Below are 24473 nucleotides of genomic sequence, written 5' to 3'. Positions count from 1 at the left end.
GTCCGCCCGCTCGCTCGGCGCCGGCCCAGGAGAAAGTGGCGGTCAGTGATGGAGCTGCTGCCATGACAACCCAGGCGGTCGGGGCCCGCGCGCTTCTGGACTGCTCCCGGGAGGAAGGCTGCGCGGAGGCCGGGGGCGGCCTCTGAGCGTGGCGTCCGCGCGTCCCCGCGTCCCGTGCCACGTCCCCGGAGGAGGCGGGGGCGCCGTCCGCCAGCTCCCCGTGCGCCGGGAGCCTGCGCCGGGCGGCGCTCCGCGGGCTGGCGACGCGGGCCGGGCTGGCCACCAGTCGCCGCCCGGGCTGCGGTGGAGGACGCCCACGGCACCGACGGATCCTCGGGCTGAGACGGCCGCCGGTCCCCGCGCTGGAACTTTTTGCCGCCTTTGGGTTCCAGATTCGAGACTCGGGCTGGTCTATAAATACATCTATACATGTGTGTGAGCTAATAAAACATTTTCTCCTCTCCTTGAAGCGGCAGCTTTTAGGACATCTCTTTTATGTCAGAGACACTTGCCTTGCTTCTTTGGGTTATAAACTTTTGATGCCAGACCTCTGCAGAACGTGCCCAACTGAATCTTAAAGTAGCATCTTGAAGAGAGAGGCAGAGAAAGAGCAATCTGTGACCTTCATCCCTGCACCTTCCTTCTTCCTCTCCCTTCCCGGCTGCCTCCCTCTTCCCCAGGGGAGCGTCAAGAAAGCTCTTTTTGGATGCAGGAGGGGGCATCTGGTTCTGCTAGGCTGGAAAGCTGAGGCAGGATTTGAGGAAGAATCATTAGACTCCGGAGAGCCTGGACTCGTTTCTCCTCCTTCCCCCTCTCTGCTTCTGGCTTGCTCCATCCCCTTTCCGTCTCCCCACACCACCGCCTGAGACCCGCTGGTGTGCGGGGCGGGGGACAAGGACCGTGCCTCTGCTGGAGTTCTGGGAAGTTGTGGCTGTCGAGGATGGGGGTCTGTGGGTACCTGTTCCTGCCCTGGAAGTGCCTCGTGGTCGTGTCTCTCAGGCTGCTGTTCCTTGTACCCACAGGAGTGCCCGTGCGCAGCGGAGATGCCACCTTCCCCAAAGCTATGGACAACGTGACGGTCCGGCAGGGGGAGAGCGCCACCCTCAGGTAGGGAGATGTACTTCAGCGGGGGACTGAGCCCCTTGGATGTGAGGATGTGGGTAGGGGCCAGCCAGACAGGGAGAAAGAGAGAGAGGGAGCATAGGTTTGGGTGGGGAATTGGGCGTGTGAAGGGCCTTTCTGCAGCCCCAAGAGTTGCCCACTTGAAGACTGTGCCTGCCAACACCTATTTTCCTGGACACGTTTGTCATTTGTTCTGGCTTTTCTGGTCCAGGATGGGATCCAGGACAGTGAGGTCGGTTCTTGGGACTCCATGTATCTATGGGGCAATGACATGGCTAGATTCACTTTTGCCCTGGCACCAAGGTGAGAACGTGAGAGCCCTGCCAATTGCAGTAGTGGGGGTTAGTCTAAGATCACTGAGAGCTTTGGTGGCTCTCTCACAGACCAGAAGGTATGTGACAAAGCAAGATAGTCTTCCGGATGGGATGGCTTGCTCCTACCAGAGAGATACCAAAATGTCAGGCTCTGGAATTGCCAGTGCTGGGCCATGGCCCTTTATGAGTCTGCTCAAGATGCATCCATCCATGTCAACCGTGTGTGGTGCTCCTGGGACCCCTATTATAAATTATGAGGGCAGTTTTATCTTTGCAGGCTATGGCCAAGGAGCAGAAACGTGTAGCTTTTATGCAACGACATCACTCCTGTGCGAAAAGCACAATAGAAAGCTTTTTGTTTTACCTTAATGAGTTACAGAGAATCACTTACATGCTCCAGGCAGAGGGGTGGAGATTCTTGGAATATGAACCTTTGGGGACTGGGCCCGCTGCAGCAGAGACTTTAATAAAAATGCAGCCACCACTTTCCACCAGCTCAGCAGATATCATCTTTTATCCCTTTAATGAGGCAGTTCTGGTCCTGGGAGACAGATTCAGGGACGTCCCAGCTTAACTCTGGCTCACAGTGTACACAGGCTGAATGTGTTTGCCCTGTCTATGACTTTGATGGTTATGGTGAAAATAAAACATGCTGTCCCAGATTCTGCAGCTGAGAAGTCTGGCTTCTCCAAGGAACAACTGGGGATGGGGCTTCCTTCTTGTTCCTTTGGCTTTCCTGGTTGAACTCTTTCTGTTTCTGGACAAGCTGCTCCCTGGGTAAAGAAAGAAGAGACCTCTTGGGACACTGGCTATTCTTCCCTAAACTCCAGGTTAAGGTTGGATTCTTGCCACTTTGGGAGATTCTTAGCTGCATCTTCTTTTGAGGAAGAGAACAGGCTTTGCAGTCCTGTCTCCTGGTGCCCTGGGGGCCCTGGAAGAAGAGAGAAAAAGGGAGGCTAGGGAAAGACTCCCCTCCCTAACAGCAGGAGGGGAAACCCTTCAAGCCATGTGGGCACTCCTCAGCCTGTCCCAGACTAGAGTGCAATGTCTGATTCAGTGTCCCAAGAAGTTTCAGGAGCCGAATCCCTAAGAATTAACTTGTGGGATACACATTTGCAACACACCTGTCGACTCAAAGATAAGAATGGTACGTGGGCTACAACACGCATTAACCATGGAAATGTTGGTAAATGTTAGCAGATGTGAGGGGATGTCGATGCTGCCACCCACCTGTCTTTATCTTCTAATCTAGTATTGGGAGCAAAGAGGCATAGCACCAAATAAGGCCTTCTTACTGAATCTTCCAAATCTTCTGTCCCTTTCCTGCCCCTGAAAGTTAACGCAGAAACTTAAAAAAACTCCAGCTTTCTGCTTTCTGGGATGCAGTAGGACTATTCCACCAGCAGAGGGCCAGCTTTGCTCTACCTTTTTTTTTTTTTTTTTTATTAGCTGCTGGCCTGGTTTCCTGATCTTCAATTCAAATGTTCAGCAGCTGGGCTCCGTAATGGGAATGGGAATAAAAACGGGAAAAGCTGAATAGTTGCTTTTTGTGCTTTGTGGAGGAAAAAAAAAAAAAACCTTACATGTGCGAGTATAACTGTTATCTGTTACCTGATTGCATGCTTTAGTTTTTAAAAAGTAAATACGGCTTGTGTTGATTTTGCCTCTCCTCCTCTGTATAATTTGCTCTGAAATAGAGATTCAGCACATTGTCCACATTGTAATCTCTTTATATTCTCTTCCTTTTGCCTCTTGTGTTCTTCTCTCTTATTACTTTAATCTTCATTTTTATCAGGTGACTCCAAATTACATGCTTTTGCCTATAATGTGTTCTCTTCTCCCTTTTTTGTCTTCATCATTTAATTTTTATTAATTTCTGATTTTTTAAGTTTTTTTTTTTAATTTTTTTTTCAACGTTTTTTATTTATTTTTGGGACAGAGAGAGACAGAGCATGAACGGGGGAGGGGCAGAGAGAGAGAGAGACACAGAATCGGAAACAGGCTCCAGGCTCCGAGCCATCAGCCCAGAGCCTGACGCGGGGCTCGAACTCACGGACCGCGAGATCGTGACCTGAGCTGAAGTCGGACGCTTAACCGACTGCGCCACCCAGGCGCCCCTCTGATTTTTTAAGGTTTTGATTTCACTCCTGTCAGAATGTTTCTTAAAACAACATACAAATCTCCTGAAGTTTTCTGGGGGTCCCAATCCCTCTCCAAATTTGTGTGCACTTCTGCTTTATTGGCTAACAGCTGGGTGCCCACGTCAATGGAAAATTTATTTGTCAGTACTCAGAGGGGGAGTCCTGGCTTCTAGTCTCAGGAAGTCCTTAGCCTCAACTCCAGATAAATGTATCATGTTTTATTTTGTGTTGTATTTTTCTCTTAAAAAATTGTAAGTATGGTCACACTTCAGTCTCCTTAAAGATGTTCCCTTGGGAATGCAGGGTTTGGACATTTAGCGTTCTGAATGCATCAAATATGCAAGAGTTATTGAAAAAAAATCAAATGATTCCCAGGCCTGTCAGCCAGACAAAGTCTTTTCGTATGTGGCTGCCCTGGATCAAAATATCCCAAGTCTCTATAAATCTTGAATGAAGTCACATAGGAGGCTAAAGACCTAGTAGAAAAGCAAAGAGTGGGGAAAACTGGGTCCCTGTTTGAATTTTCCAATGAGAAATAGCAAGGCTCAGAGAAGGATGATTTCCTTCCTTGGAGATATCAGTTTTGTTTTGATAGATCTTTGATTGTATTGAAGGACATTAGGAAGTGATGTGCCAGAGATCACACTGAAGTTTTGAACGTGGATAAAACTCATTTTCTATAAGTGAGGCAATATTATCTTCCTCATAACTACTTCACAGGGCTGCTTGAAAAGTAAAAATAATTATTTGAATATTGAGTAATTTTGCCTTCTTGGAAGAGAGATGATATGGAAAATGAAGGTGGTATTCACTATGGCTGAATTATAGCTTCTATGAATCTGATTTGAATTCATTATTACAAATGGGCCCTCTTGGCCAGAATCATTTCATTACAATTATCTGCTGTTGGGTTAAAAATGTTCTGTGCCTTTCCATTAGATTAGATATGACAAGTATCTAGAAGTCCTACGTCTGAATCAGTGCCCACATCAGGAAAAGAGTCCAGGATGCTCAGTGTGGTCAGTTGGGTCCTATTAAGCCATTTCAGTTACATGGATGATACCAAGATGTGCTTTCTTCCTGGGTCTCAATCTCCTCTAAATTTGTTTTAGTTACTTAGTCGAACCACATCATCTGTATACAGGAGTATTGTGAGGAGCTTAAGTAGGATGGAGGTAGGGCTTGCTGCTGTAACAAACTGGTGCACTAATGGCAAAACTTGCCAATAACATACTGTGTGTATGTATGTATGTATGTATGTGTATTATATGGCAGGATTATCATTTTTGCTGATCCAGGCTTTGTGATCTGGGATTATGCTTAATAATTCTTTTCTAAAATGTCCCTACATTTTCGTTTGGTGTTCTGAGCTAATCCATTTGGAACCAAGTATTTGAGGGTTAACTACTGCCAAGGAATAATCTGAGCAGCAGGATTTTGCCCAAGCAACTGGGGCAGTCAAACTCCCAAGGACAATGCACTGTTGTTTGCCTTGGTGTTTTTCTCTATTTTGCACTCACCCTTAGTGGCTTTTCTCTTTGTGAAAATTAGAAAACTCAGAGCAGCCACTCTATTGTTGGAAATAGGTGCACGACTTGTGCACATTGCAGTATTTAAGTTGCCCAAGCTGAATAAGGTCATGGGTAAGTGCAGAGTCTTCACTATTGGTCTGGGGAGATGAAGACATAAAAGGACACTGAAGCACGTACTGGTCTGTAAGGAACCCCGCATATGGTGATGCTGCCCTGAGCTGCACACTGGAGTTTCCTGGGATGCTTTAAAAAAATTCTACCGCCAGCCTTCCAGACCAATGAAATCAAAGTCTCTGGAGTTAGGCTAGGAGTGGACTTGTGAGATTTAAAAAATCTCCTCCATTATTTCTAGTGTGAAACCAGAGTCAGGAACCACTTCTCTTTCCTTTCCTGCCCCCAGAGCATCTGAACAAGTGGTTTTCCAGGGACCCTACCTCTACTTAAGTGTCTCCCACGTGCATGCACGTACGTCACCACTCCCGGGCTGTGTTAGTGCTCTAAAAGAGGCACTGAGTTCAAGGGCCTGAATACCTGGGTTTGATTCTTATTCTACCCTCAATAGCTACATGATTTTAAGCACTTCGGTCCAACGGTGTATATCTAGAAGCAATGTCTGCTCAGTGTGTGACGTCAGGTGAGATGAAGTATATGGTATTATTCTAACTACAAAGCAATGTATACACCCAGGTTGTCACTGGTGCTACATGGGACTCCTCAATAACAGCCCATAATACTCTCAGTCTTTTACAGTTTCATGTGCTCTGCCTTCTCCCCCTTCCACCCTCTCCCCCCATATATGTACAAACATTTAAAATGTGCTAGTTTCTTCCCACTTCCCCTCAGCATCCTGCTTTACCCTTGAGGACAAGAATTACCTTCAGTTCCAATACCATTTGCTAAGTATCTCTGTTCTAGCAGATATACACCATGGGCCTATCATTTAGGTGTGGGCACAGTTAGACGGGGAGCTCCTGGAGGTTACGAGCCATGTGTTATGTACCAAGTACAGATATCATGATGGATACAAAAGATTAACAAATAAGTATTGTTTGGGGGCACCGGGGTGGCTGAGTCAATTAAGACTCCGACTTCAGCTCAGGTCATGATCTCGTGGTTTGTGAGTTCGAGCCCCATATCAGGCTCTGTGCTGACAGCTCAGAGCCTGGAACCTGCTTCAGAATCCGTGTCTCCCTCTCTCCCTGCCCCTCCCCTGCTAGCACACTCTGTCTCTCTGTCAAAAATAAAATAAAAACCTTAAAAAAAAGTATAGTTTGAATGCTTGAATCCTTTTTAATGGGACTCAATCTTTTATCATGTATTATTACCTCTACAGCAATGAAGTGCCCATATATACACGGTTCCGTTCTTTTCAGAAGATGACGCTGGGACACTCAGGAACAGCAGTTGGTTAGAGGTCTTGGAGGGCTCAGGGGATTTTGGATTCTGCTTAAGTCCCTTGCCAGAAGGGGCACCTGAATCCACCAGTGGTCTCAGTCTGATCTGAAACTATGCAAAAGGCCCAACTATCCCTGAGGGCAAGATGCTGAACAAGGCAGTAGGATTGAGAGGAATGTTCTTTTTTTTTTTTTTTTAATCTTTTAAAAAAATGTTTATTTATTTTTGAGGAGGGGAGGGGCAAAGAGAGAAGGAGACACAGAATCCAAAGCAGGTTCCAGGCTCTGAGCTGTCAGCACAGAGCCCGATGTGGAGTTTGAACTAAAAAATCTTTGGGGCGCCTGGGTGGCTCAGTCGGTTGAGCTTCTGACTTTGGCTCAGGTCATGATCTCAAGGTTTGAATGACCCTCCCCCATTCATGCTCTGTCTCTCTCTGTGTCAAAAATAAATAAACATTAAAAATTTTTTTCAATATATGAAATTTATTGTCAAATTGGTTTTCATACAACACCCAGTGCTCATCCCAAAAGGTGCCCTCCTCAATACCCATCACCCACCCTCCCCTCCCTCCCATCCCCCATCAACCCTCAGTTTGTTCTGAGTTTTTAAGAGTCTCTTATGCTTTGGCTCTCTCCCACTCTAACCTTGAGAGGAATGTTCTAAGGGGCAATAGACTTATATATTTATTTATTTTTATTTTTTTAATTTTTTTTTTAACGTTTTATTTTATTTTTGAGACGGGGGAGACAGCATGAATGGGGGAGGGTCAGAGGGAGAGGGAGACACAGAATCGGAAGCAGGCTCCAGGCTCTGAGCCATCAGCCCAGAGCCCGATGCGGGGCTCGAACTCACGGAACGCGAGATCATGACCTGAGCCGAAGTCGGATGCTTAACCGACTGAGCCACCCAGGCGCCCCAATAGACTTATATATTTAGAAGTGAGGCTGTATCTGCGAATTGCCTTGCTGGAGTCGCGAGGAGATACACAGAGCAGGAGGTAGTAGGGAGCAGACAGGGATTCTAGCCTGGAAGTTGGTGTGTCAGCACTGGGGCAAGGCTGCAGGAGTCAGCAGGCTGGGGTTGGGGGGTCGCAGGGCTGCCTGGTTGCTGATGCTCCCTGACTCTCTTTGAAGTCACTGATTGGTTGGAATCTGTGTGCTTCTCCCAACACATACACCAGGTTCTGCATGTCAAAGCAGGGGAAGGAAGTTTTAAAGTGTTCATGACATATGCTCCATTGGCTTTCTGGATTGCTGTGGAAAACTCAACACTTCTTGTCATAAGCCTTTTTGTTCTTTTTTTTTTTTTTTTCTTTTAGGTAAATTTGGCTCTTAGGTTCAGTTTCAGTCTGTTCTTTCCTTCCAGCTTCTGAAAAGGGACTGTGCCCTTGGCCTGCTGACCATGCTTACTATGTGGTGGGCTCTGAGGGTGCTGGGGAAGACAACAGCACTGGCAGGCATGTGCTATAGATCTAATGGGGTCTGGTAGTGAGAGGAGGAGCCAAATAGGTCTTATTTGACCTTCCCAAGGGAGGACTTTGAAAATTACTTATTAGTGGGAAATAGTCTTCACGGTCCTGAGATAAGAGGAATTATGGACCAAGACATCTTTAGGGCCAGCAGAAATTTGCATTGTCTATTAAGTTAGGAACCAAGTATTAATCTTTTTTGATGTTTTAAAATTCAGACAAGAGAGCACCAGTTCATTTCAGATTTTTTTATTTGTTTATTATTTTCCCTGCAGGGAGTTGCTGTTGCTGATGGTGGGTCTAGTTGAATTGGAGAGAATGCCGGCATGGGGTGGGCACTGGGGGAAAGGCTGCATTATCAGTCCCTTCCCACCTCCCAGTAAATGGCACCTTCCTGCAGTTCTTTGTACCCTGGTGTATCTTTTTTAAGATGTGAAAATTGAATTTGTAATATCTCTGCAGCTCAGCACTTACCCTGCCTCAATCCGTGTGTCATTTCCTTGGTAGAGGTTAGAGATGGGACATGTTTGAGCCTTATGTCACTCTCCCTGCAGGATCATACCACAGACCCTTTAATAAAATTGGCAAATCAGGGGAGCTTTTAAAACAAACACACTCTATTATCCATGATTAAGTGTGTGTCAGAGGCCAGACCAATTATTTATTGTTTCATGTGATTTTCAGAATAATTATTATCCCTAAATACAGCCTCAGAGGCTGAGGTTTAGAAGAGTTAAATCACTTGCTTTTGGTCACATGGTTATTATGTGTCTGTATTTGCTCCAGGAAGACGTTTTTCTTCTTCTCAGTTTTAGAGGAACCCACACCCAAGTATAGAGAACAGAGAAAGTTTCCATGTGCTGCCAGCAGGAAAAAAAATTAAAAAAAAAAAGCACCCTTCCTGTGCCCCAGACCTGCGCCTGACAAAAGGTCAGGAAATCTGTGTTTCAGTTCAGGGCTGTGTGTTGATCTACCTTAGTGGTCTTTGCTTTCTGCTGCTCACCTCCCCTCACCTGCATGTGAGTCTGTTGTCTGGGACAGGACTTGAAGCGAGATGCAAACAGTTCACAAAGAGACAGCTGCCAGGAGGGTCCAGGGTACTATCAAGCCAATCACTGGTGGTCTTCACTTTGAAGCTGTCCTACAGGTTGTACTCTCCTGTTGCGTGACATCCCACAGTATGCCAGTGTCTCCAAGGACCCTGCAAACTAAGACAAAGTGAGCAGGTAATTGTTGACAAGAGTTCACCAATGCCAGAGCATTTCTTGTAAACCGTGAGGAAATGAGTGATTTATATGGAAGTATAGAATGAAGAGAAGTTATTTTTCTAAATCCTAAAATACATGTCATGTCACAATTCCCTGTCCCCATCCTTATATTTTAGTTTAAACCATTCAGCTGTGAAAACAGAGAACCACAAGCTTTGTACTCACCTTGCCTCTGATTCATACCCTGGAGGAAATCATGTGACCCCTTTTGGCCTCCTCTTCCCTGGAGACTGCACATTTTGCTTAAATCAAAGAGATGCTGAAGGACTTGACCTGGCTTCCCATAAAAGTGCTGATCAATAAAATGTTTAAAAATTAGTTTTGAATATTAAACATTTTCAGTGGATATGAAAATTTATGGCATCTCGATTAACCAAGTTTCCACTGCATAATGGGAACAAAGAATGTTTTATAGTTGTTGCTAAGTTTTCTGGCTAGCCCACAGAAGATTATTTAACTCATAATTATCCAAAATAAGATATACTAGCAATGAAGAATAATAGAAAACAATGTTGTTTTAGAAGAAGTAATTACACAAAAATGAGAAAAAAAATGAATATGACAATTTTCTATTTATCACGAATGCCAATGCTGAAGATAAGTAGGCATAATGAGAGGAAGATAATATGGAAACATTTTGTCAAAGATATTTCTGAATACTTTCAAAAGTTTGGAGTTTGTCTTGTTTCTGTTGTGCCAAATTCAATTTTAAGATGTATAGCTTTCATCTTATTGAATTCAAGTATATGTATACATTTGCCACTTCTCTGATGATTGGATTTTTTTCATAAATATAGATGAAGAAAGGAAGATACATATAGGAAATGAAAGACAAAAATGGAAAGAAGAGAACACGAGAGAAATTTTCCCAAGGTGTCAGCTAAGAGTTGAAGGAAGACACAGAACTAAAGAGGAAGGGATAGTGTGTAGTTGTGAGAAAACAAAACAAAATAAAACAAACAAAGAAACAGCCTAAAGTGGAATTACCTAGTAGTCAGAGGTAGACAAAAGAAGGAGAAAGAAAGTGGTAGATAAGAATCAAGAATTACCAGGCCCCATCTGCTTAATATCTGGTGTGTGAATGCCTCCATCCCCTCTGTCCAGGTCATAGGACCACACACACAGGTGTCCAGTGCCCATGCTAAATCAAGGCAAAGAGCTACTTAGGGCTTAGATTCTCACTTGCTGCTAGGATCCAGCTCTTTCTGAACCTGGTTTCACACCTGTTCTGTAGCTGTTGATTCCCTTCTTGTTACTGAGTTTTTAGTCCATATCTTATTACTCTGCGTTGTACCTACCATAGGCCCTGGGTGATTTGAAGTCCTGCCCTGTCTTGCCAGGACCTCTTCTCCGAGAGACCAGGTCTACCCTTGACCCTACTCCTAGAAGCCTAGGTGTTCACAGACTTTGCAATGCTTACCGTTTGCCCACCCACCCAAATGTCCGTTTTGGAGACCATCTCAGTGCACGTAGCATGTGAAGTCTAGGCCAAGTCATACTTGCTCCTGTGCAGTTAAACCATTTACTCTCAGTCTTTCTCAGATATGGATTGTCATATGAGCTATTTGTCCACTTTGACTGGGATGGGTTGTGATTGATGCCATCACAGCATAAGGTCTCCTGGTCACTGTTTGGAACTTCCCACGATGGATAAAAGGCAGAGCCAGCTTCTCTTACACAAGAGGATTCAGTCAGTCAGGTGTTTTATGGGAGTGGCTGTGCTCACGTGGAGGTATATTCTATAAGACACTGTGTAAGAAAGAGAAGGGAATAATGGTATTCGCCTTTGTATTTTGTTGTGCTTTCTGTGCCATCTGAAAATATTCCTCTTCCCCTTGTTGTTTTTACTACTTTCTCCATGTCTTTTGCTCAAAACATTAATATGCACTCTTGGCTTTTGTATCCCCAGTGTCCAGTACAATACCTAACATGTAGTAGTTGCTCCAGTTTGTTAAAAAGGTAAATATTTGTCCTTTATCTCTATCTGTCTCTTTCTCCACCCGCACACATATGCGTGCGCGCGCACACACACACACACACACACACACGTCTACTTTTTCTAATGAAGATATTCTCACCCATTTTGAGGTAATCGGGAAGTCGCTGAAATTACAACCAGAGATTCTGACATTTGAATCCTAGTTGAGATAATGACCTCTCCCTAGATAGTTGGTATTTAACTTGTCCTGTCTCCTCCTGCTTGTTATAATTGCAGTATTCACCAATTTCAACAATATTCTTAAAGGCACTGGCAGGAAATTCTGATCCGTTGCAAGGGAGGTGTGCCTTGCTCCTCCCTTTTTATCACAATTACAAAAGACATGAAGTATATCCAGCACATTCTGGAAGTATATCTGCAAACTTTAGGGGCTAGAAAAGCCAATGTGAGTAATCTAAAATTGCAGGAGGCATTTTAGAATGAAGGGATTTATGGACCCATTTTCCCAGCCATTTGAAGTACAGCTGTTTCTGTGATAAGTTCTCACTGAGACATCCATGAATGTCTCAGGAGCCCATAGGTCTGCCTGCCTGGATAGGTACAGCAGGACCAGTTTACAGGTTGTTCTTGATCATATACCTCATTTATAATTGGATAGTCAGAGGCATTTAGTGAAATATAAAGTAAAGCATAAGCATAACCCCTATCAAAAGGTTTATAAACACAGATTTTACAGTGAAAAAGGTTCATTTCTAACCCCAGCTCTGGTGTGTATTGGGTCTATATGGTTGGAAATGACTAAGTTTCTCTAAGACCCAATTTCCTTATTTAAAAAAGAGGACTCTGTACCTACTTCACTGTGCTGTTAGGGAGGCATACATGGTATCCAGTTTGTAAGAACTTAAAGTCTGGCATGTAGTATGTTCACAATAAACAGTAGCATTACATTAAAAAATAAGTTACTGAATTAACAATTTTGTTTATTTTATTTTTTTGTTTCATTTTTGTATATTTTTTAAATGTTTATTTATTTTGAGAGAGAGAGACAGAGAGAGAGGAAGCACAAAAGTGGGGGCAGCAGAGAGGGAGAGAGAGAATCCCAAGCAGGCTCCATGCTGTCAGTGCAGAGCCCATCTTGGGCCTTGATCTTACAAACTCAGGTCATGACCTGAGCCGAAATCAAGAGTTTAACCAACTGAACCACCCAGGTGTCCCTTAACATTTTTAAAAAGAAGGTTTTGTTAACCACTATATGCCAAGCACTATACTAAGCAGTGTGGATATTACATAGTTGAATTAATCCTAGACTCTCCTCTTTAAACACTTAACATCAAGTGAATGTATTAGCAGGATAAAGGGCCCACAGATCAGGAAGGAGAGGAAAAGACAAGGAGAAAAAGGGAAAAGGGAAAGATAATTTACTTAAAATGCACCAAATTAAGTGTTCACTGAAACAAACTTGGACATTTGTATTCACCCATGTAACCATCACTCCAAATGGAACAGAACATTTTTATCATCCTCAATGCTTTTTGTATTACAGTAAAATATACATAACATGAAATTTACTTTTTAACTATTTTTAACTATTTATTTATTTATTTATTTGAGAGAGAGAGAGAGAGAGAGCAAGCAGGGGAAGGGGCAAGGTGGTGTGGGTGGGGGGGAACACAGAGAGAAAGAGAAAGAGAATCCTAAGCAGGCTCCACACTCAGCGCAGAGCCTGATGCAGGCTTCATCCCAGGACCCTGGGATTATGACCTCAGCTGAAATCAAGAGTTGGATGCTCAACTGACTGAGCCACCCAGGCACTCCCCCTTTTAACTTTTTTTAAGTATACAATTCTGTGACATCAAATATATTCACATTATGTACAGAAATTACCACTGTCCATGTCCAGAACTTTTCTCACCTTTCCAAACTCAAACTCTGTACCCATTAAACACTAATTCTCCATCCCCTACTTCCTGCAGCCTCTGGAAACTATCATCCCACTTTCTGTCTCTATGAATTTGACTACTTTGAGTACCTCATGTAAGTGGTATCATGCAATATTTATCATTTTGTAAATGTTCTGTTCCACTTATCATAAAATCTTCAAAATCCATCAATGTAGTAGCATGTATCATGATTTTTTTTCTTCTTAAGGCTGGATTATACACACACACACACACACACACACACACACAGTATCTATATCAGTATGCCCATCAACAAGTAAACGGATAAACAAAATGTGATACATAATTTTGTTTATCCGTTTACTTGTTGATGGACATTTGGGTTGCTTCTACCTTGTGGCTCTTATGAATAATGCTGCAATGAACATGAGTGTACAAATATCTATTCAAGTCTTTGTTTTCAATTCTTTAGGTATATACCCAGAAGTAGAATTGTATATACCCAGAAGTGAATAATATGGCATTCTATTCAATTTTTGAGGAGCCATTGCACCAGTTTCCATAGTGGCTGCACCACTTTACGCTCCTTCCAGCAGTACATAAAGGTTCCAATTTATCTACGTCCTTGCCAACACTTAATTGCTATTTTTTGATAATAGCCATTTTAATAGATAATGTGAGGTGTTATTTATTGTGGTTCTGATTTTCCATTTTCCTATAGATTAATGATATTAATATGATTATTGGGCATTTATGTATGTTCTTTGGAGACATGTCTATTCAAATTGATGGCACACTTTTTAATCAGGTTGTTTGTTCTTTTGGTTGTTGTTGAGTTGCAGGAATTCTTTATTTATTATGGATATTAATATTTTATCATACATGTGATTTTCACATGTTCTCCCTCTGTAGATTGCCTTCTCATTTTGTTAGTAATGTCTTTTGATGCATAAACATTTTAAATTTTGAGGTCGTGCATTTTATGTGTTTTTCCTTTGTTGCTTATGCTTCTGGTGTCCTAACTAAGAAATCACTGCCAAATACAATATCATGAAGCTTTTTCTGTATGTTTTCCTTTTAAGAATTTCATAGTCTTTGCTCTTACATTTAGGTCTTTGGCCCATTTTGAGTTAATTAATGTATATGGTATGAGGTATGGTTCCAAACTAATTTTTTTGCATGTAGATATGTGATTTCCTCACCACCATTTCTTGAAAAGACCATTTTTTCCCCATTGAGCAGTCTTCATGCTATTGTTGGATATCATTTGAACATTTATGCAAGGGTTTACTTCTGAGCTTTCTGTTCTATTCCATTGGTCTATGCCTGTCTTCATGCCAGCACTATACTGGTTTGATTACTTTAGCTTTGTAGTAGGTTTTGAAATCAGGAAGTGTGAGACTTCAACTGTGTTCTTTGTCAAGATTGTTATAGTTCTTTGGGATCCTCTGATATTCCATATGTATTCTAGGATGGATCTCTGACATTCCATATCTATTCTACGATGGATCTTTCCATTTCTGCAAAACAAAACAAAACAAAACACCATCACACTGAAGTGTTCATAGGGATTGCATTGAATTTGTAGATACCTTAAAATAGTATTGACATCTTAACATCTTAAATGTCAACTTAAGTCTCCCAATCCATAAATGCAGGATATCTTCCATCAATTTTTGTCATCTTTAATTTCTTTCAGAAACATTTGGAAGTTTTTGGTGTATCTGTCTTTGACCTCCTTGGTGAAAATTGTTACTAAGTATTTTATTTTTTAATATTATTATAAGTGAAATTGTTATTTAATTTCCTTTTTGTATTGTTCATTGTTAGTACATAGAAACACAACTAATTTTTATGTGTTGATTTTGTATCCTGTAATTTTGCCAAATTCATCTATCATTCTAACAAGTTTTGTTCAATCTTTAGGATTTCCTGCATATAAGGTTATGTCATCTGCAAATAGATAATTTTACTTCTTTCTTTACAATTTGGATGGCTGTTAGGTATTTTTCTTGCCTAATTGACATGGTTAGGACTTCTAGTATGATGTTGAAATGAAGTGATGAAAGTAGGTATCCTTGCCTCACTTCTGATATTAGAGGAAAAGATTCAGTTTTTCATTATTTAATAAAATGTTAATTGTGAGTATTTCATTTATGGGCTTTATTATGTTGATGTAGTTTCCTTCTACTCTCAATTTGTTGACTTTTTACCATGAAAAAGTGTTTAATTTTGTCAAATACTTTTTCTGTATCAGTTAGATTATCTTTTTCCCACTTCATTCTACTAATATGGTGTATTACATTGATTGTTTTTCAAATGTTGAGCCATTCTTGCATTCCAGGAACAAATTCCACTTGGTCATGGTATATAATCTTTCAGGGTCCTGTTTGAATTCAGTTTGCTAGCATACTGTTGGGGATTTTTGCATCAATGATCATAAGAAATATTGGTCTATAGCCTTCTCATCTTGTAGTGTTTTTATTTGACTTTGGTTTTAGGATAATGCTGACATCATAGAATGAATTTGGAAGTGTTTCCTCCTCTGCAAGTTTTTGGAAAAGTTTGAGGATGACTGTTGTTAGTTCGCTAAATGCTTGGTAGAATTAACCAGTGAATCCATCTGGTCTTAGGCTTTTCTTTTCTGGGAGATTTTTGATTCAGTCTCCTTATAGTTATGTATCTGTTCAGATTTTCTATTTTTTTCAGGATTCCATTGAAGTAGGTTGTGTGCTTCAAAAAAATTTGTCCATTTCATTTAGGTTATCCAATTTGGTGATACAGTATTATTTACATTATTCTTACAATCCTTTTAATATCTGTAAGTTTGGTTTAGTATTCCTTATTTCATTTTTGATTTTGGTTATTTGAAAATTTTTTTTCTTAGTAGGTCTAGATAAATGTTTATTAATTTTGTTAATCTCTTCCAAGATCTAACTTTATAAAGTAACCTACACTCAACATGAACTCACAATCATAAGATCACGAGTCACAGACTCTACTGACTGAGCCAGCCAGACACCCCTCTCAAAGAACTAACTTTGTTAGTTTTGTTGGTTTTGTTGATTCTATTATTTTTCTATTCTCTATTTCCTTGATCTCTGACCCAATTTTCATTATTTCCTTTGGTATGTTGATTTTGTGTTTAATTTGCATAGAGGTCCTGTAAATTTCTTCTCTTAAACTATACTGCATGCCCAATGAGTGGAACAGAGACAACTAAAACACCATGCTTTTCTTAAACAGAATAATGCATTTTTAAAAAATTTGACACTTACTTGGTTGCCAAAGATCTTTGATTGATTTTCAGAGTCCCTATAAAGTCACTCTATTCAGTTTCTAATTCCTTATTCAATGTTTCTGTGGGTAAAAAAGGACTTGAGGCTTTCTAGTCTGTTATCTTGCTGACATCGCCTTCCATGCCCTTTTGAAGTCAGTCCTTCAGCACTGGGCAGAAATCCATTTCCAGAAACTGTACATTAATTTTGTCTGTTCTGGAATTTCTTATAAATGGGATGATACTGCATTATACAGTACTTTTATATATGGCTTCTTTTTCTTAGTATAATGTATCTGAGATCCATGCATGTTATTGCATATAGTCATTCCTTTTTTGACTGCTGTATTCTATTGTATGGATATACCATTATTTTTTCCCTATTTATTTGTTGATGTCATTTTTTGTTCTTATGAATTAAGGTACAATGAATATTTGAATATAAGTCTTTAGGAGGAAATATATTTTCATTTTTCTTAGGAAATACCTAAGGATAGAATTTGAGTCGTATGGTAAGCGTAGGTTTAACTTCTAAGGAAACAGCTAGACAATTTTCCAAAGTTATTATACCAACTTTATTCCCACCAGTAATATGTGGGATTTCCAGCTACTTCACAGTCTCAATATTTGGCATTGTAGGCTTAAAAAAATTTTATTTTTAGCCACATGAGTGTGTGTATTGAATAGTGTACCATTGTAAAATTTTAATTTGCATTTTTGAAGGATTAATGACATTCAATATCTTTCTGAGTGTTTTTCATATTGGTAATTCTTATATTTTTTCATAGACCAAGGGTGATTGATGTATTAATCCATCCATTCATTTAACAAATATTTCTTGGGGTGTTTGGGTCATATAGTCAGTTAAGTGTCTGACTCTTGATTTTGGCTCAGGTCATAATCTCACGATTTGTGAGTTTGAGCCCTGCATTGGGCTCTGCACCGACAGCATGGAGCCTGCTTGGAATTCCCTCTCTTCTTCTGTCACTGCTCCTCCCCCACTTGTGCTCTCTCTCTCCCTCTCAAAGTAATTAAACTTTTTTTAAAGGAGAAAGTATTCCTTAAAAAAAAAACAAAAAACAAATAATTCTGGAACATTATGTTCCATGTACTGTTTTCTAGGGAATGATATAGGAGCTGGAGTTATAGTGGTGAACAAAATAGACTAAGCTTCTGCTGTTTTAGAACTTACATTCTAGGACAGCCAGATATGTGATAAAATATAATGTTAATAGTAATGTATGTGTTAAAGAATAATAAAGTAAAGCAAATGAATTGAAAAAGACAGGTAGCTCTAATTTAGGTTAGAAACTGCTTATTTCATGTGGTAATATTTGAACAGAGTGCAGGAGTGAGCCAAGCAGATGTCTGGGGGAAAGGTTCCAAGGAACAGGAAAAACAAAAGCAGAGGGTTCATGGCAAGCATGTGTTCAACATATTCTGAGAATAGTGAGGAGGGGTTGGAACAGAGTAAGCAAGGGATTGAGTGATAAAGAATAATAAAGAGTCACAGACTAAGACTTTAAGTTCCTGGTTGAACAAAGCAGATTGGAAACCAGGACCTCTGTCCTCACAAGTAGAGAAACCTGAACAAACTGAAAATGAACAGCTCTTCACTTAGATCCATCAGAGAGCTGAGACCATGGGATAAACCTCCACCCTGAAACCTAGAGACAGATACAGAGAATCACAACATATTCTGAGGTGAAACCACTGCTTTAGTCAGATTCTTCTAGGAACACATAAAGGGTAATTGCGAGAGATTGATTGTGGGCTACCTTGAGAAAAGTCCAGGTGTCTGAGTCTCGGGGGTGGGGTTCACACTTTTGTGAGATGTACCTCCAGAGGCCCCAGCAGGTTCTCAGGGTGAAAATGGGAGAGATAGCAAGAGGAAGTAACCATTTTGAAGTAAACCCAGGACCTTCTATTCTCTTTAACAGAATCTTGCCCTCAAGGAAACTAGTTTACCAGAGCTTAACTACATTGGGGTTTGCTAATGCTTAAACTCCAAGGGAAAGGGGAATGCCCAACTCCAATCCCCTCTAGCTAAAAGGCAAAGAATAGTTTGGAAATCTATCACCAGAACCCGACTCAGATATTGCAGAGATGTTGGAATTATCAGATCGGAAATTTAAAATAACTATGATTAATATGCTAAGGACTCCATTGGGAAAAAAAAAAAAAAGGAAAACAGGCCAGAACAGATGGGTAATGTAATCTAAGAAATGTAAATTCTAAGAGATAATAATAATAATAAAAGAAATGCTATAAAAATTGTTACAGAGGGGCACCTGGGTGGCTCAGTCGGTTGGGTATCCGACTTCGACTCAGGTCATGATCTCACGGTCTGTGAGTTCGAGCCCTGCATTGGGCTCTATGCTGATAGCTCAGACCCTGGAGCCTGCTTTGGATTCTGTGTCTCCCTCTCTGTCTGCCCTCCCCCACTCAAACTCTGTCTCTGTCTGTCTCAAAAGTGAATAAGTATTTAAAAAATTTTAAAAAGTTGTTATAGAAATGAAGAATGCCTTCTAACAGCTCATTAGTAGATGGGACATGGTTGAGGAAAGAATTAGTGAGTTTGAAGACAATGTCATTAGAAACTTCCCAAACTTAAAAGGAAAAGAGGAAAAAAAAGACTGGGTAAAAAAGAAACAGAACAGAATATTCAAGAACTTTGGGAAATTTACAAAAAATTGTCATGTCCATGTAATGAAAATATCAGAAAGAAAAGAGAGAAATGAATAGAAGATATATTTGGAACAATGACTAAGAATTTTTCAAGGTTAATGTCAGGCATCAAACCACAAATCTAGGAAGCGTAGAAAACACTAGGAAGGATAAATACCTAAACATAACAAAACAAAACAAAACAAAACAAAATCAAAACAAAAATTATATTCAAACTGAGGAAATTCAAAGGTAAAAAAAAGATTCTTGAAAGAAGCCAGAGAGGGATGTGCGGTGGGGGAACGGACATTTTAGTAGACCAAGGGTAAGAATTACCCCAGACTTCTCTTCAGAAACCATGCAAGCAAGAAGATAATGGAATGAAATATTAACTCCATCTGCCAGTATTATAGGTATAGTTGACTTTTTGGCAATGAAATTGTTCATTCTCTCTCTCTCTCTGTCTCTCTGTCTCTGTCTCTGTCTTTCTCTCTCTCTCTTTCTCACACACACGCACACACACACACACACACACACACACACTCACACACACACACACACACACACACACAGACACACACACAGACACTTCTTTTTTCTTCAATTGGATGTTAGTACCTCTGGGACAGGAATAGGATTTCAATTCATTTGTCTCAAATACCTACAATATTCTGCAGATGGAGCATATTAATCAGGTCTGCTTGACAAGAAGCTGGTAGATAGCATCTATCTCTCTGTTCTCATCTCCTTCCTCATTCTATAAGTAGGGGTAATGCTACATTTATATTTTTGTGACCATACAAAAATAGCAAAATAATAGACATAAGCAACTTTTATTTGTGTAATGATGTACAGTTTGCCCTTTCTCTTCCTGAAAAATTCTTTTGTAACCTCTTTCTACATATGAGAGGTCTTATTCATCTTTTAGCCCCCTAAATGTTACTTCTTCTGTAAATGTTCTTCTGTAAATGTTCCCTGCTTTTCCTCAATAGCCTTTATCTCAATGGTTTCCAAGCCTTTCAAGCCTGGCTAGGCATCATAGTGACCCAAGAAGTATTTTAGAATGCATGTTCCTGTGCCCAGTGATAGACATATAGAGTTAAAAATGCTGAGACATATATTTAATAACCTGATCTTCATGCAACCAAAACTAGTTCTGTGTACTATTCTTTGGAAATATTGCATCTGTCTTTCTTAGTGTTTCTGAAGAGGATGCTGAAGGAATAAACTAGCTGTCTTCTCTCCCATATGTCAAGTTCTTAAATAATATTTACCTGTGTCTCACAATTGCAGGACTTAAGTTCCTGGAAGGCAGGGAAAATATCTCATTCATCTTTGAATCTATGGTTCTGAGTACAACCTATTTTTTTTTTACCTTAGTCATTTTGTAAACCTTATGAAAACCTACTCAAATTATTTAAACAAAGAAGTAGTCTCTGTTATAAGGACCATGGAACCCAAGAGAGGTGAAGAACATTGGCTTCTGAAAGGAGACAAATTAAGCCACTTTGTGTGCCTCTTTCCGTGTGGTCACATGGTCTCTTATTCCTGCTTTTCCTACACATCTGTTTTCTTTATCCCTTAACCTTTCAGCTTTCTGCATTTCCACAAGGTAGAATATGGCCACCCTGCATCCTCTAAATTCATAATTCTCATTTTTTAAAATTTTTTAAAAATGTTTTCTTCATTCTTGAGAGAGAGAGAGAGAGAGAGAGAACAAGAGCGGGGGAGGAGCAGAACGAGAGAGGGACACAGAATTCAAAGCAGGCCCCAGGCTCTGAGCTGCCAGCACAGAGCCCTACACGGGGCTCAAACTAACAAGCCGCGAGATCAACCGACTGAGCTACCCAGGCATCCCCATAGTTCTCATTTAAAAAAAATTAACGTTTATTTATTTTTGAGACAGAGAGAAACAGAGCATGAACAGGGGAGGGTCATAAAGAGGGAGACACAGAATCTGAAACAGGCTCCAGGCTCTGAGCTGTCAGCACAGAGCCTGACGCGGGGCTCGAACTCACGGACCGTGAGATCATGACCTGAGCTGAAGTCAGCCGCTTAACCGACTGAGCCACCCAGGCGCCCCCATAGTTCTCATTTTAAACTAGTTTCCACTGATTGTCTAGAATATCTTTCTCAATGTAAAATTTCCAGGAGATAAAATCTGATGGTCTCAGCTTGGGTAGAGCATACACCCCTACTCCAATCACTCCATGGCTGGAGGAGGAAAATCCTTGGATATTTTAACTCCAAGTAATAAAACATAACACTTTTAAGTGATGTACATCACTTTTAAGTGGGGTAAATAATGGCAATATTTCTAATCTGACTTGATGAGGATGCTGGAGGGAGGCAGTTCCAGGGTTGAGTGCTGAGGTCATTGCCTTTTATGGCCACAGCATTGCTGGAGTGGCTCCAGGCATCACATTCTCACACAACAAAGTCTAGAAATAGTCATTAAGGGCTTGTGGGTGTTTCTTTTCAAGATATTTTCCAGAAAGTCCTTCTCAGCAGATTTATATGTCTAGTCTCTATCTGGAAGAGTGTGCTTGGGAAATAGGCATTTTGGGTTTTCGACACCTACAGTGGGAGGCAGACCCCATCAGCAAGTTATTGGTGGGAAGCTTTTGGGTTGGCAAATTGTAATGTAGTGGTATAAATGTGGCTTGCTAATGTGGTTGGAGGGACAATAGAGGAGAAAGTGGTCAGAATTCTCAGAGAATGGTAGGTTATGGCCTGGGCAGGCCCCCGCTAGGTGCTTTAATTTAATACAGGTGGGTTGAAGGGACAAACCAAAAAAATCCATGTCCAATTTGACCCCTGTGGTCCAATCTGATAAAAAAAGAAAACACCAAAGGTGCCTCGCTTTATATGGTCACTGATGACATCTGAAACAATACATACACATTTCAAAAAACAAAAACTGAAAGGAACATGAGAATCAGGAAGACTCAAGGCCAATGAAAGGAAGTTGTAAACAGCACCCCACACTAATCAGAAGAGGAAACAGGCATGGTAGAAGGAAATGGGGGGAAGCAAAAGGGATGGAGAGAGACAACCGAGTTGGGTGAAAGGAAGCCTTGGGGAAAACAGTGCGCAGTGGGAAGCTTCTGGAACTGAATGGGTCAGAGCAGTACACTTCTTAAATCATGCTGGGCAAACCAGGAGACGAACTGGAGGACAGGAGGGAAAAGGTGCGGGGAGGAGATAGCTGAGATTAATGAGGACAGGCAGTGCCAGGCTCCTGCTGGCCAGGGCCGGCGACATGATAGCACAGGCCCGGGATGGCTCCCCTCTCTTTTGAGGTCAGTTATTTATTTATTTTGTAACGGAACCTAACAAATTTTAAAACCAGATAAATCCAATTACCCATGTTTTGCCTTCAGGGAGTGTGAAAGATTAATGGTGGTATTTTGGCAGTAGCATAAAAAGAAATAGGTGGTAATAACAAGGAGGCTCATAAAAGGAGCTCGTATCCCAGGAAGGCCCAGAAAGCTGGCTGTAGCTCTGGCTGGGGCACTGGCTGCTTGTCTATACTCAGGATGCTATTTGCATCCTCCATGTTTTCAGGGCTTGGGAGAGGGCCCAGGGAGACCATCCTCCTCCGCTGCCAGTGCCAGGATCAGAGACAGTGGAGCAAGGGCATGGCGTCCTTTCTTAGGCTGTGTTCTTTTTTACACCCTTTTTGTAGATACCCCACAAACGACAGTTTTGGTTTCTTATGTTTTAGAATGAACAAAATATTTCCCCAGGAGTTACCTCCATTGGTGTTCTCGTAACTCCTTGGGGGGCTTGTTTGGCAGTTGTTATTCTCTTCAGTTTATAGATAAGGAGGCTGCATGATAAGGTTCTACTTCTAGAACCTACTTCTGATACTGTTTTTGGTTTTGTGCTCTTTCTTAAGCTGCTATTAGTATAACTATTTTTGGAAACATTGACACAGAAACAATAATGCCTCTAGTGCAGCTTGTTACAAACTTCCTTAGAGCCAGGCTGCCATTGACCAATTGGTTCAGTGAAACCTACACAAGGGGGTAGCCATTGGAATGTTCTAGTCTTTTGTATTTGCTGTTTTCGCTGAAGTGGCATTATGTAAGACTGCCAGTGTCATCCCAGAATAGCTTTTGGCTTCTGAAATGTTTCTTCCAAAATGTCTTGCTTGATATTCACACATTTGGCTTTTTTTAAAAACATAATTATTTTTATTGAGATATAATTCACATATCATAAAATTCACCCTTTAAAAATGTACAATTCAGTAATTTTTAGTATATTTCTAAGGTTGTGCAACCGTTACCACTTTCTAATTCCAGAATGTTCTTGTCCCCCCTCCCCCTGAAAGAGACCTCATACCCAGTTGCAGTCAATCCCGCTGCCCCTTCTGCCTTGTCCTGGGCAGCTACATGTCCTCTTGCTGTCTCACTGTCTCAATGAATTTGCCCATTCTGGACATTTCACATACGTGGATTCATACAGTACATGTGCTGTGCTTTTCACTTCTCTTTCATCCATTCTTTCATTCATTCCCTCTCTCATTTATCCACAAACATTTTTTGCACTCCTATACAGTCCAAGCATTTTGTTAGGCACTGTGGGAGGACATAAACAAGCATGGTCTTTACTTTCGAAAAGCTTGTACTTTTGAGGTGGGGAAGGTAGAAGCAAGCAGTTCAACATCATGCTAAGTCATCCTTTCCCCCTGAAAAGGTGCACATGTATTATCAGGATCTACTTGTTTCTCCCAGTTGTGTTCTAGCAGTGACTTCGCCTGGAACCAGCCATTCCACTGCAGTGATGTGCCTCGATGAGGCCTCTTTCCCCAGGACTCAGTACTGCCTTCCACAATTGTAGCCCAGCTTTAACATTACTGCCTAAGAAACAGGCTCTACTTAGCACCCCAGTCCTCACTTCTTATACCACTGGTGTCCAAACTGTAGCCAGTATTGGGATCACCTGGAGAGTCTGTTAAAACAGATTACTAGGCCTCAACCCCAGGTTCCTGATTGAGTATGACTAGGAAAAGGCCTGAGAATGTGCATTTCTTGCATTTCCTGGTGATGTTGATGCTGCTTGTCCAAGGACCACATTTTGAGAACCACTGTTTTAGAATATACCCTTTCACTTGTTGGTCCCTGTCCTGGTAGCCTGCCAAGTAAATTAATACCTCCAGAGCTGAGACTCTTCTTTTCTCTTACTAGTCTCTTATCACAGACCCAAGCCTTGCAATTAAGTCTTGATTATTACCTACTTGCTTATATTCTCAAACACTGTCTATTTCTGGCTTTGATGGTCTTCTCTGATGCCAGTTCATATACTGAATCTGGCCACTTTTTATGTATACTGAGTTCTGTCTATTGTATATTTTACCAAAATCCACACACAGTAAGCTCTTAGGCCTAATCCAGTCTGATTTTTCTCCCTGTATTTAACTGGCAACATTGCCCAAAGATAA

General features: G+C 41.2%; 1 protein-coding gene across 3 annotated transcripts in view; it reads left to right on the top strand.

Moving 5' to 3' along the window:
* The first annotated feature begins 937 nt into the window (after positions 1 to 937).
* OPCML (opioid binding protein/cell adhesion molecule like) overlaps positions 938 to 24473 on the top strand; it is a 499655-nt gene continuing 476119 nt past the window's right edge. For all 3 annotated transcript variants that reach the window (XM_042958909.1, XM_007082668.3, XM_042958908.1), the window contains exon 1: positions 938 to 1107. In XM_042958909.1, the coding sequence (XP_042814843.1) occupies positions 941 to 1107 (167 nt within the window). In that variant the 5' untranslated portion in view covers positions 938 to 940. The remainder of the gene's footprint in view (positions 1108 to 24473) is intronic.

The sequence above is a fragment of the Panthera tigris genome, chromosome D1 (assembly GCF_018350195.1).
Source record: "Panthera tigris isolate Pti1 chromosome D1, P.tigris_Pti1_mat1.1, whole genome shotgun sequence".
In the NCBI taxonomy this organism is placed as follows: Eukaryota; Metazoa; Chordata; class Mammalia; order Carnivora; family Felidae; genus Panthera; species Panthera tigris.
The sequence above is the reverse complement of the archived record's forward strand: the minus strand, read 5'-3'. Positions and strand labels throughout refer to the sequence as shown.